The sequence below is a fragment of the Bufo bufo genome, chromosome 2 (genome assembly GCF_905171765.1).
Source record: "Bufo bufo chromosome 2, aBufBuf1.1, whole genome shotgun sequence".
In the NCBI taxonomy this organism is placed as follows: Eukaryota; Metazoa; Chordata; class Amphibia; order Anura; family Bufonidae; genus Bufo; species Bufo bufo.
The window spans coordinates 82,985,487-82,998,445 of record NC_053390.1 but is presented as its reverse complement, the minus strand read 5'-3'; the positions used below and the strand labels follow the sequence as shown (position 1 = coordinate 82,998,445).

The 12,959-nt window shown below is 43.6% G+C and overlaps 1 protein-coding gene across 1 annotated transcript in view; it reads left to right on the top strand.

The window, feature by feature from the left end:
- Positions 1-12,959, top strand: part of PARP8 (poly(ADP-ribose) polymerase family member 8) — a 345,285-nt gene that overhangs the window by 305,286 nt on the left and 27,040 nt on the right. The window contains 1 exon segment of the mRNA XM_040421265.1: positions 9,528-9,576. Coding sequence (XP_040277199.1) covers positions 9,528-9,576 — 49 coding nt within the window.

The window sequence follows — 12,959 nt, the reverse complement described above, 5'->3', positions numbered from 1 at the left end:
TCAGGATCCTGATCCGTATGACAAATGCATTGATATGCCGAATCCGTCTCTCTGGTGTCATCCGGAAAAACGGATCCTGCATTAATTTTTTGCTGGATCCGTTTTGCCGGAACACTCGGCATTAATGCATGTCAATGGGAAAAAATGCCAGATCCGGCATTCCGGCAAGTGTTCCGGAATTTTGGACGGAGATAAAACCGCAGTATGCTGCGCCATTATCTCCATCCTGAAAAGTCAAAAAGACTGAACTGAAGACATCCTGATGCATCCTGAATGGATTGCTCTCCATAGGATAAAACTGATCAGTTCTTTTCCGGTATTGAGCCCCTAGGATGGAACTCAGTGCCGGAAAAGAATGATACTAGTGTGAAAGTACCCTTAAGCGGATAATCTCATGATTAATGTAAGAAATGAAAATCAGACATCATCTAGTACGTGAAAACCTCTTTCTAACAAAGCTAGAACCAGCCCTGTACCTCACATGGATCCAGAGATCTCCCCATTCATTGCTCTGCTAAATCTATTTTAAGCTGGCAGCTCAAGGGCGTGTCCTTTCTCAGAGGGCGTTTTCTTTCTGCTGTAGCTCATGGGGCTTGTCTTTTCTTTCAGAGGGCATGCCTTTGCAGCAGCATCTCTCTCCCTGTAACTGTCATAGCTTCTAACAGTACATATGGCTGGTGGCAGTTGAAGGAGGGAACTGAGCATGTGCGTCCACCTGAGTGAGGTGGACAGAGATAAAAAACAGAAACAACAGCAGGTGGCGCTATTCAGATACATTTTATTGAATAATTCGGACCGTATACGGAACCATACATTTCAATGGATCCACCCAAAAAACGGAAGGCATACAGAGTACCTTTCCGTATTTCCGTTCCGTTCAAACATAGAACATGTCCTATTATTGCCCGCAAATCACGTTCCGTGGCTCCATTCAAGTCAATGGGGCTGTAAAAAAAAAACCCGGAACGGATACAGAATGCATCCGTATGTCTTCCGTATCCATTCCGTTTTTGCGGAAACTTCTATTGAAAATGTTATGTCCAGCCCAATTTTTCAGGGTAATTACTGTTCACTGTATATGACATGCTTCTGTTTCCGTTTGCGATTTGCAAAAAACTGATCACAAACGGAAACAAAACGGAAAAACGGAACGACAAAACGGAACGGAAGTGGAAACACTACTGAAACAAAAAAACGGAAAAACAAATCAGTTTAAAATGGACCGCAAAACCACACGGTCGTGTGCAAGAGGCCTTAGGGCTCGTGCACATGAACGTATGTGTTCCGTTCCGTGCGTTGGGGCTGCAATTTGCGGTCCCCAATGCACGGAGAACATTCGTGAAGCCTCCAGGACGGATCAAGGCCCATTGAACTTGAATGGGTCGTCGTCTCTCTGTTTCGCAAAAAGAAAGGACATGTTCTACGGAACGGAACCCCACAGACAGAAGCACTCCGTAGTGCTTCCGTGGGGTCCAGTTCCGTGCTTCCGTTACGCACCACTCCGCATCCCATCAAGTGAATGGGTCCGCATCTGTGATGCGGAATGCACACGGAACGGTGTCCGTTTATTGCGGATCCGCATATGCGGTCCGCAATACGGAAACGGAACTCATACGTTTGTGTGAATGAGCCCTTACAGTGATACTTTAAACAAGCCTCCGAGCTCTTATGTTCAAAACAGCGAGCTAGTAAAAATCCAATTAAAGGGATCTTCTGTTCTCGGCAAATAAAGCTTCCTCTTTGTAATATCGTTTCTGATAGTTTTATAGAGCCTGCTTGAGGGTGCGTGGCTGATAGAGTTGCAGTGTAGTTTTTATTATTTTTAATTGTATTTTTTATACATTTAAAGGGGTTGTAAATGGCATTTTAACATGTTGAGAAAGTTAATACAAGGCACTTACTAATGTATTGTGATTGTCCATTTTGCCTCCTTTGCTGGCTTCTTTTATTTTTCCATCACATTACACACTGCTCGTTTCCGTGGTTACGACCACCCTGCAATCCGTCAGTGGTGGTCATGCTTGAAACACTATTAGAAAGCCGCCGGCCTCTCTGTGGGTGTGCACATAAGCTACTGTTTTTCCTATAGTGTGCAAGCACGGCCACCGCTGTTGGATTGCAGGGTGGTCGTAACCATGGAAACGGGCTGTGTATAATGCGATGGAAAATGAACCAAGCCAGCAAAGGAAGCAATATGGATAATGCCAATACATTAGTAAGTGCCTTGTATTAACTTTCTCTACATGATAAATGCTATTTGCTAAAGTGAGACGGCCCCTTTAAGTTTCTTAGCAAACATTTTGATCAGATTGTGTGAGCCCACCTGCCATGACACGTGACCTTGTCTTTTTTGAGAGTCACTGATAGACCAGGCACAGCGTCTTGTAGGGCTAGCTCAGCTGAATGTAATGATGCCTTTCACTTAGCGAACTGTTGCTTCATTCTGGAGAAAAAGTACTTTTAATCCATATGCAAATGAGCAGTCAAGTGCACCGAGGGAGGTCCCAAGCCACTCTGTGCACCCGTACTCCTCCTTCCCTGCTTTCCTTACAAGCCCCTCCCTCTCCTTTTGATTGACATGGCCAGGCCAGATGACTATGCAGGAATCTGACTTCGTCATCAGTGAGAAAGGAGAGGGACGGGGCTGGAAGGGAAGAAGTAGGAGTACGGGTGCACAGAGTGGCTTGGGCCCGCCCTCAGTGCACTTAACTACTCATTTGCATATGGATTAAAAGTACCTTTTCTCCAGAATGAAGCAGTAGATCACTAAGTGAAAGGTATCACTACATTCAGCTGAGCTAGTATGTATTTTTTTTTTTTTTAAACCCCTGATTAACCCACTGATAGGCTGACTGTGACTCTGGGATGCCGCAATCTGTGTTGAACGCGGCATCTGAGGAGGTGATCGCCGTTCCTCGTCATTGTGCCCACTCCATACAATGAAATGTGATTTGTTACGAAGTAATTCATAACGAATTGAATTTGTCGAATTTCAAATCGAATTTTAGAAATCTTTGCTCCTCACTAATTTCCAAAACTCACAATCACTGATGGAAATCACTGCGCAAAACACTGATGTGTGAAAGGGGCCTTAGGAGGCGCTGACTTATCTTCTCAATTGCAGTAAGGTTTGCACAGCTCCAACTTGTATAAACATCCAGGACCAGGACAGATTTGCACTTGATTACAGTAAAGCTAGTTTTACACCAGCGCTAAAATGTTCCGGCAGGCTGCTTCCAACCACCACGCCACATTGACTATAATGGGAGCCGGCTGGGATCCAGCCTGTTTGCGGCATTAGTGCCAAGATCCGGCCGGACAAATAACGATGCAAGCAACGTTTTTTCCAGACAAATACTGGAACTAATGCCAGCAACAGGCCATGTCCCATTATAGTCAACGGGCTCCGGCGGGGAAAGGTAGTATCCTCTACCGGAACAGTCTGCTGCAACATTTTAGCGCTAGTATGAAAATAACCTAAAAATGGAGTTAAGGGTGCATTTACATGACCGTATGTATTTTGCGGTCCGCCAAACGCGGATCTGCATAAACTATGGATGACATCTGTGTGATATCCGTGTGACATCCGTTTTTTTGTGAATCTATTGTAACAATGCCTATCCTTGTCCGCAAAACAAGAATAGGAATAGGAGTATATGGGTGTGGATAACACACAGTGTGCTGTCAGCATTGAAATGAATGGGTCCGCATCCTATCCGCAAAAAATGCGGACCATGTGAATAGGGCCTAATAAAAAAACAATGATTCATCTCCAGTTGCTGAAACAAGAAAACTCGTTTAGGGTGCTGTCAGCAATTGTGGCTGCCGCACGGGTGCTGTATGGCCGAGCTACTGTCTGCTCATTGCCGTCTTTTGCCTAAAATCCGTGTGGCTATTAGCAAACAGCGAGGAGCTCACACTTCTTGCATTGGCAATCAGCATGGACCTGACTCCTGACCGTATGGCAGCCATGGCTCAGCATTGTGCTGGCCACGATAATAGTTGTCTCATGATTAAATATGAATCCGTTAGATCACGCAAAAAAGGTTGGATTTATTTTTAAAAACCTTTCTGTGTGTAACTACTGCTCTTACTTGTACTAGCGCCCCCTGCTGCCATTTAACTCTTTCATGGAACATCCATCTAGAAAAAGCCACTTCTAGCGCTCATGTTCTTCTTATTATCATCGCCCATGTACAAGAGGATCTGGGTGGTGGGACTGAACGGACTCAGCATGTGTGACCACCAGCACTGGACGCATTAGGTGGACACTCGGAAGGGGAATTAAAGGCAGGCAGGGGCAGGTTTAAAAATGTTTTACATTTTGCATGAGCTAACCGAGTAAATGAATACTCATCTATGGGCCAGACTTCAGGACCAGGAATCAGAGTAGTAAGGATGCCTGGCCCTGTCAATCTCACTGGGAGGCGGAGGTGCCCAGGTGCTATGCCAGCCTCTGAGTGCTCCAAGCCCCTCCTTTGCATATAACTAAAAAAAAGAATGGCCCTGCAATGGTAATACCGATTGCAGAGAGAAAGGACTCATATGAGTCACTATGATCAGCTCTGCAAGGCAGTAGGCCGGGATTAATAGGATTGATCATGCTGACAGATCGTCTTCAGGTTTTACATTGACCTGATAGCATGACGATAACATTATTTCACATTTACAATACAGTAAAGGATTGCATTGTGCACAGTATCGTTCACTATTGTATGCCATATAGAGCAATTTATTCCCCCTAGATCTGTAATGTGCCACAGGTCCCAGTGTTATAAATGTCGAGTGGTGATATGGCCTGATAGTTTCGTGTCACGGTGCTCCTACCTGGGTACTGTCGCTCCCTCCAGGGTTAGGCTCTATAGCATTCAAGAAGTTGTAGTTGGTGGAATAAGTCGAGCCCAGACTTGGTAAAGTTCAACAGTTTTACTTAAATAAACTTGAGATAAATTTGTGTCATCCAAACGATATGTGATCTTTCTCTTGGCTCCAGCAGGCGAAGGGTAAACTGGCAGGCAAACTTAAATACTTTGCCTTCTCCCTTTCTGCTCTGCTATTCTCTGCTTCAGTTTGGTTACTGGACTTTCTAGCAGTTCTGGTACCTTCGAGTGCGGTACCCTTGGCTGTTGACCCCCTCGTAATACTCTATGAACTGCAGGGAGCTCTTGTTGTCATTTACACAGCAATGTTATTAAGGCACAGTGTAAGAGGACCAGGAATTAACTGCACAGGTGACATAGTCTGCTAGCCATTAGAGACAGTAGCTAGGTGTAGAAATGGTGGTGCCCTATCTGGGGTACTACAGATCCAATAAGGCGTTGCGTCTAGGAGAGAATATGATCTAATACAGGGTATTTATATATACACACACCTAAAGAATTATTAGGAACACCTGTTCTATTTCTCATTAATGCAATTATCTAGTCAACCAATCACATGGCAGTTGCTTCAATGCATTTAGGGGTGTGGTCCTGGTCAAGACAATCTCCTGAACTCCAAACTGAATGTCAGAATGGGAAAGAAAGGTGATTTAAGCAATTTTGAGCGTGGCATGGTTGTTGGTGCCAGACGGGCCAGTCTGAGTATTTCACAATCTGCTCAGTTACTGGGATTTTCACGCACAACCATTTCTAGGGTTTACAAAGAATGGTGTGAAAAGGGAAAAACATCCAGTATGCGGCAGTCCTGTGGGCAAAAATGCCTTGCGGATGCTAGAGGTCAGAGGAGAATGGGCCGACTGATTCAAGCTGATAGAAGAGCAACGTTGACTGAAATAGCCACTTGTTACAACCGAGGTATGCAGCAAAGCATTTGTGAAGCCACAACACGCACAACCTTGAGGCGGATGGGCTACAACAGCAGAAGACCCCACCGAGTACCACTCATCTCCACTACAAATAGGAAAAAGAGGCTACAATTTGCACAAGCTCACCAAAATTAGACTGTTGAAGACTGGAAAAATGTTGCCTGGTCTGATGAGTCTCGATTTCTGTTGAGACATTCAAATGGTAGAGTCCGAATTTGGCGTAAACAGAATGAGAACATGTATCCATCCTCTGATGGCTACTTCCAGCAGGATAGTGCACCATGTCACAAAGCTCGAATCATTTCAAATTGGTTTCTTGAACATGACAATGAGTTCACTGTACTAAAATGGCCCCCAAAGTCACCAGATCTCAACCCTATAGAGCATCTTTGGGATGTGGTGGAATGGGAGCTTCGTGCCCTGGATGTGCATCCCTCAAATCTCCATCAACTGCAAGATGCTATCCTATCAATATGGGCCAACATTTCTAAAGAATGCTATTAGCACCTTGTTGAATCAATGCCACATAGAATTAAGGCAGTTCTGAAGGCAAAAGGGGGTCCAACACCGTATTAGTATGGTGTTCCTAATAATTCTTTAGTTGAGTGTATATATATATCACTGAGGATCAAGGTGATTGTGCCAGGACTTTTATATATCGTACCTCCAAGGGTATGTTCTCACCTACATCCATTCTGCCATAATAAATCTGTAAAATCTTGTCATGTCATTGGTTGAGTCGTTCCCACAAGAGCTGTGACATAGCATGTCCGGTCTGGCCAGTTATACAGTTATACATCCCCTGGGTTATGGCAATATTGCCCTGATCGTGATTTCATGTACAGTACAGACCAAAAGTTTGGACACACCTTCTCATTCAAAGAGTTTTCTTTATTTTCATGACTATGAAGGCATCAAAACTATGAATTAACACATGTGGAATTATATACATAACAAACAAGTGTGAAACAACTGAAAATATGTCATATTCTAGGTTCTTCGAAGTTACCACCTTTTGCTTTGATTACTGCTTTGCACACTCTTGGCATTCTCTTGATGAGCTTCAAGAGGTAGTCCCCTGAAATGGTCTTCCGACAGTCTTGAAGGAGTTCCCAGAGATGCTTAGCACTTGTTGGCCCTTTTGCCTTCACTCTGCGGCCAGCTCACCCCAAACCATCTCGATTGGGTTCAGGTCCGGTGACTGTGGAGGCCAGGTCATCTGGCGCAGCACCCCATCACTCTCCTTCATGGTCAAATAGCCCTTACTTTCAAAGTTTTCCCAATTTTTCGGCTGACTGACTGACCTTCATTTCTTAAAGTAATGATGGCCACTCGTTTTTCTTTACTTAGCTGCTTTTTTCTTGCCATAATACAAATTCTAACAGTCTATTCAGTAGGACTATCAGCTGTGTATCCACCTGACTTCTCCTCAACGCAACTGATGGTCCCAACCCCATTTATAAGGCAAGAAATCCCACTTATTAAACCTGACAGGGCACACCTGTGAAGTGAAAACCATTTCAGGGGACTACTTCTTGAAGCTCATGAAGAGAATGCCAAGAGTGTGCAAAGCAGTAATCAAAGCAAAAGGTGGCTACTTTGAAGAACCTAGAATATGACATATTTTCAGTTGTTTCACACTTGTTTGTTATGTATATAATTCCACATGTGTTAATTCATAGTTTTGATGCCTTCATAGTCATGAAAATAAAGAAAACTCTTTGAATGATAAGGTGTGTCCAAACTTTTGGTCTGCACTGTATATAGTATAGATCTTTTTTAATATATTAATATAAAATATATATTATTTTTAATATAGATATTAAAAATGACTCCTTATACATACCTGGAAGCTAATGATTCCCAACCTGACAAGGGGCAAAATTAGAAGGGATGCAGCACTAGCAATTGCACCTGGGCCCTGGAGCCTGAGGGGACCCACATGACGACACTATTATTATAAGTGGCATTGGGTAGGGGTCCTGGTTACTTCTCGATCTGTTGCAAAACTACAGCTCCCAGCATGGCCTGTGGCCTGGGAGCATGCTAGGAGTTAGATCTCTTTCACACGGGCGTCATGTTTTTGGCCCGGATAAGATGCGGGTGCGTCGCGGGAAAATGCGCAATTTTTCAGCGCGAGTGCAAAACATTGTAATGCGTTTTGCATGCGCGTGAGAAAAATCGCCATGTTTGGTACCCAAAGGCCTTGTGCACACGACCGTTGTTTTTGTCCGCATCCAAGCTGCTGTTTTTGCGGCTCGGATGCGGACCCATTCACTTCAATGGGGCCGCAAAAGATGCGGACAGTACTCTGTCTGATGTCCGCATCCGTTGCACCGTTCATGGTCCCGCAAAAAAAAATATAGCATGTCCTATTCTTGTCCGTTTTGCGGACAAGAATAGGCATGTCTACAATGGGCTATCCGTTCCGTTCTGCAAATTGCGGAAGGCACACGGGCGGCTTCCGTTTTTGCGGATCCGCGGTTTGCGGACCGCAAAAAACAGCACGGTCGTGTGCATGTAGCCAAAACCCGAACTCCTTCACAGAAGTTCAGGTTTGGGTTAGGTGTTCTGTAGACTGTATTATTTCCCCTTATAATAGCATTCTTAATACAGAATGCATAGTACAATTGGGCTGGAGGGGTTAAAAAAAATGTAAAAAATTTTTTACTCACCTTAATCCACTTGTTCACGCAGCCCGGCTTCTCTTCTGTCTTCTTCTTTGAGGAATAGGACCTTTGATGACGTCACTGCGCTCATCACATGGGTCCATCACATGATCTTTTACTATGGTGATGGATCATGTGACGGACCATGTGATGAGCGTAGTGACGTCACCATAGGTCCTTTTCCTGTGCACAGCAAAGATGAAGAAAGAAGAGAAGCCGGGCTGCGCGAACAAGGGGATTAAGGTGAGTTAAATTTATTTTATTTTTTTTAACCCCTCCAGCCCTATTGTACTATGCATTCTGTATTAAGAATGCTATTATTTTCTCTTATAACCATGTTATAAGGGAAAATAATACAATCTACACAACACCTAATCCAAACCCGAACTTCTGTAAAGAAGTTCAGGTTTGGGTACCAAACATGGCGATTTTTCTCACGCGCGTGCAAAACGCATTACAATGTTTTGCACTCGCGCTGAAAAATCGTGCATGTTCCCGCAACGCACCCGCATCTTTTTTTTCTGCAACGCCCGTGTGAACCCAGCCATACTTTTGAAATACCTGGAGAGCCACAGGTTGTAAAAACCTTCTGCTGGGCAGCTAATTATCTAAAACGACAGACATAGTACAGATAGAGCCAAATACATGGCACCTTATGAGTTCTCATCAGCGCAGTACAATAGCACAATACCCCCGCAGACAGTGTACTGCTATAGAAGTACCGTCGTAGGTAACGCAGCCAATCTGTTATGTCCCATTATGATTCAGTGCGGCTGGCGCTCAGCGGTGGCTGATTCCTCTCATCACCATTTGTATCTTTAGTGCTGAGCAGATCGTGTTTGTCTCTGTAACTCGGGCCATTTCCCTTCCCCTCTGTTACCTCACACATTAAGATATCGACTGTAAAGGCAATAAGGGAAATGGCTGTAAGAGGATATCTGCAGAATGGCACATTCTCTCCACCATCGCCATGCAAATCTCTATCGCACACTGAGATTTAGGGACTACGTGAAGGAGAACATCTGTTTATCCTCTGCTTTTTTTTTTTTCAGGGTTATTTCGAGTAATAGGTCCCATATAGTGAAACTGCCAGTTAACAGGGTAAGTTTGGTTTCCTATTTAAACAATGGAATGGTTTGGGTTAATGATATGGTTCGGTATGTTATGTTGTATTATTTGGTTCATTTACTTTTTAGTCTGTATTGTATTACAGTGCATAATACGGTATAATGCACCATATTGTCTTAATGATACAGTATATTTACAGCGGTATATTTCCAGACATCTCCCCATTCATTGTTTCAATTGCTCTGCTAGTTTTCCTTCAAGCTGTCAGCTCAGGGGCATGTCCTTTCTTTCGCAGCTCTGTCCCTACCACAGCCCAGGGGAGTGCCCTTTCTGCTGCAGCTCTCCCGCTACCACAGCTCGGGGGAGTGCCCTTTCTGCTGCTGCTCTCCTGCTACCACAGCTCGGGGGAGTGCCCTTTCTGCTGCTGCTCTCCCGCTACCACAGCTCGGGGAGTGCCCTTTCTGCTGCAGCTCTCCCGCTACCACAGCTCGGGGGAGTGCCCTTTGTGTTGCAGCTCTCTCGCTATCAAAGCTCAGAGAGCATGTGCTTTTTGCTACATCTCTCTCCCTGTAACTGTCAAAGATTCTAACATTAGATACAACTGGTGATAGTTGAAGGATCTTACCAAGGTGGGCAGAGAAATAAGGAAAAGAAAAACAGTAGGTGGTACTATACAGATACATTTTATAAACCCATTCCCCACCTCTGCCATACATGTACAGTGGAAGTCAGGTCTTTAAACATGGCACCCACCCAGAAGCTGAGTGAGAGTCATAGCTGCCGGGTTTGTGCTTTTTTAAACAGCAGACAACCAAAGCTAATGTTTGTGATCGGCGATAACGCCGATCACAGACATTTAACCCCACAGTTGCTCCTTGGGCCCAAACAGCTCCCCCGCACTGAGATCTGAGAAGCTGTTTGTTCCCTGTGGTAGCCTCGAGCCCTCTGAAGGATCCGAAGCTATCACAGTGATAGTTCCTGTGGCAATGCTCCATAGGAACATAGCGCAACTCCCACAGACTGCAATGGTAATCTAACTGTCGCATGCTCAGGTCTCCTAAGGGGACTTAATATAGGTGTAAAAAAAAGTTTTAAAATATAAAGATTCAAATCACCCCACCTTCCATATATTAAAAATAACAAAAAATGAACAAAAGAAATAAAGGTAATTTGTATTGCTGTGTCCGAAAACGCCTGAACTATTAAAATATAAATACGTATTGCTCTTGTACGGTGAACACCATAATGGAAAGAAAAATTAAAATGGCTGATTCGTAATTTTTTCAGCGCTTCACCTACAAAGAAATGAATAAAAAGTGATCAAAAAGTCTTCAGCACTTGAAATGATATAAGTAAAAACTACAAACCGCCCACAAAAAAATTGCCCTCACACAGCTCCATAGACATAACTATAAAAAAGTTATGGAGGTAAGAATGGGGATGGGTGGCAGAGGGCTCCTGCACAATCGTCAGTCTTAGGGTTTGTTTACACGACTGTGCCGTGTTTTGCGGTCTGCAAACTGCGGATCCGCAAAACACGGATGCCGCCCGTGTGCCTTCAGCAATTTACGGAACAGGAGGCCCATTATAGAAATGCCTATTCTTGTCTGCAAAACGGACAAGAATAGGACGTGACTCATAATTTTTGCAGGGCCACGGAACGGAGCAACAAGCCCTTACATGCAGTTTGCAGGTGCTTGCCCCCTTCTGTGGTTTTAGAGAAGATTTGTAACAAGTACTTATAGAACAATAAAGTGTCATACCTCCAGGGTAAAAGGTGAGTTACATAATATGGGCATCACTTTATTTGTCTTGAAATGGGGAATCAGCTGTTAACATTTGAAATCGTTGGTACACTTTAAATGGGTTTTCCATGACTCCTTCAAACAGCTGATCTGCAGGAGTGACAGGAGTCGGTCCCCCACCCATATCCCGAGGATAGGTCATCCAGGAGAAACCTTTTAAATCAAGTTTTTATGTTAAAATAAATTTTTTTGGAATTTTTGCTGATGCTATTTTTTAATTTTCCATGTCACTACCTATATATAAAATAAATCCTAAAATCCTGCAGTTTTAAAAATGGCCACTAGGACTAATAATAGGCGTCAATTCTTGATCTGTACATATTGCTACCAGCAGTTATCTCATTATTATCCCAGGCAGGATTACAGTGACAGATATCATCTCTATATAGATAACACAGGATCAAACCATTAAAACATGTGATATCAGAGCTTATCTACTCCCTCCCTGCACAATGACCTCCGCACAGGTTAGAGTAGGTCTAAAAAAAAATCTCATCTATTTTTAAGTACTGTCCAGAAATTTCAGATTGTTTGGCAACCCTGCTTACAGTACTTAAAGCGTCTCTGTGACCAGTATCAACCCTATTAAACCAGGCATATAGCCTGTTAGGGTTGATGTAGTATTTTTTTGGTAGGTGCTGGCATTGTGGAGAAATTTACACTTTTATCTTTTGCAAATGACACATAGGAGGACCAAGAGGTGGCTTTATGTGGTTAGAGCACTGCTCCAGTGACGGCCCGATGCCTCCATTGCTTCAAACACGCCCCCTTCCCTTAGATTGACAGAGCTAGACTTCACATCTATCGCTTTCTCTAACCAACGCACTCGATGGCTAACACAGCGCATGCGCAACGCATCTTCTGCAGGTTTCCAAGCAGCGAAGATGTTAATTGTGCACCTGCTGTTGGCGTCATTCTAACCGGAAGTGGAGGCACTGTCGGCTTCATCTGCAGTTGCCTCCATTTCCACATGTTTTAATGGTTTGATCCTGTGTTATCTATATAGAGATGATATCTGTCACTGTAATCCTGCCTGGGATAATAATGAGATAACTGCTGGTAGCAATATGTACAGACCAAGAAGTGACGCCTATTAGTCCTAGTGGCCATTTTTAAAACTGCAGGATTTTAGGATTTATTTTATATATAGGTAGTGACATGGAAAATTAAAAAATAGCATCAGCAAAAATTCTAAAAAATTTATTTTAACATAAAAACTTGATTTAAAAGGTTTCTCCTGGATGACCTATCCTCGGGATAGGTCATTAATATGTGATGGTCTCCTGTCACTCCTGTCACCGACTCCTGTCACTCCTGCAGATCAGCTGTTTAAAGGAGTCATGGAAAACCCATTTAAAGGGAACCTGTCATGTGGATATTTGATTATAATCTAACTAATTATATACAATCATTAACTACTAAAAAGTACCTTAGATGTATTCACTTACTGGTGTGACAGATGGTTACCTCATAATATACACACAAAGATGCCGCATGCTAATGAGCTGATTTGAGTCCAGCGTTATGTCATTGAGTCCAGCGTATATTTAATTAACAGCTATAGCCACTCCCCTGCCCACCTGCTGCTGATTCATATGGAAACAAACTGTC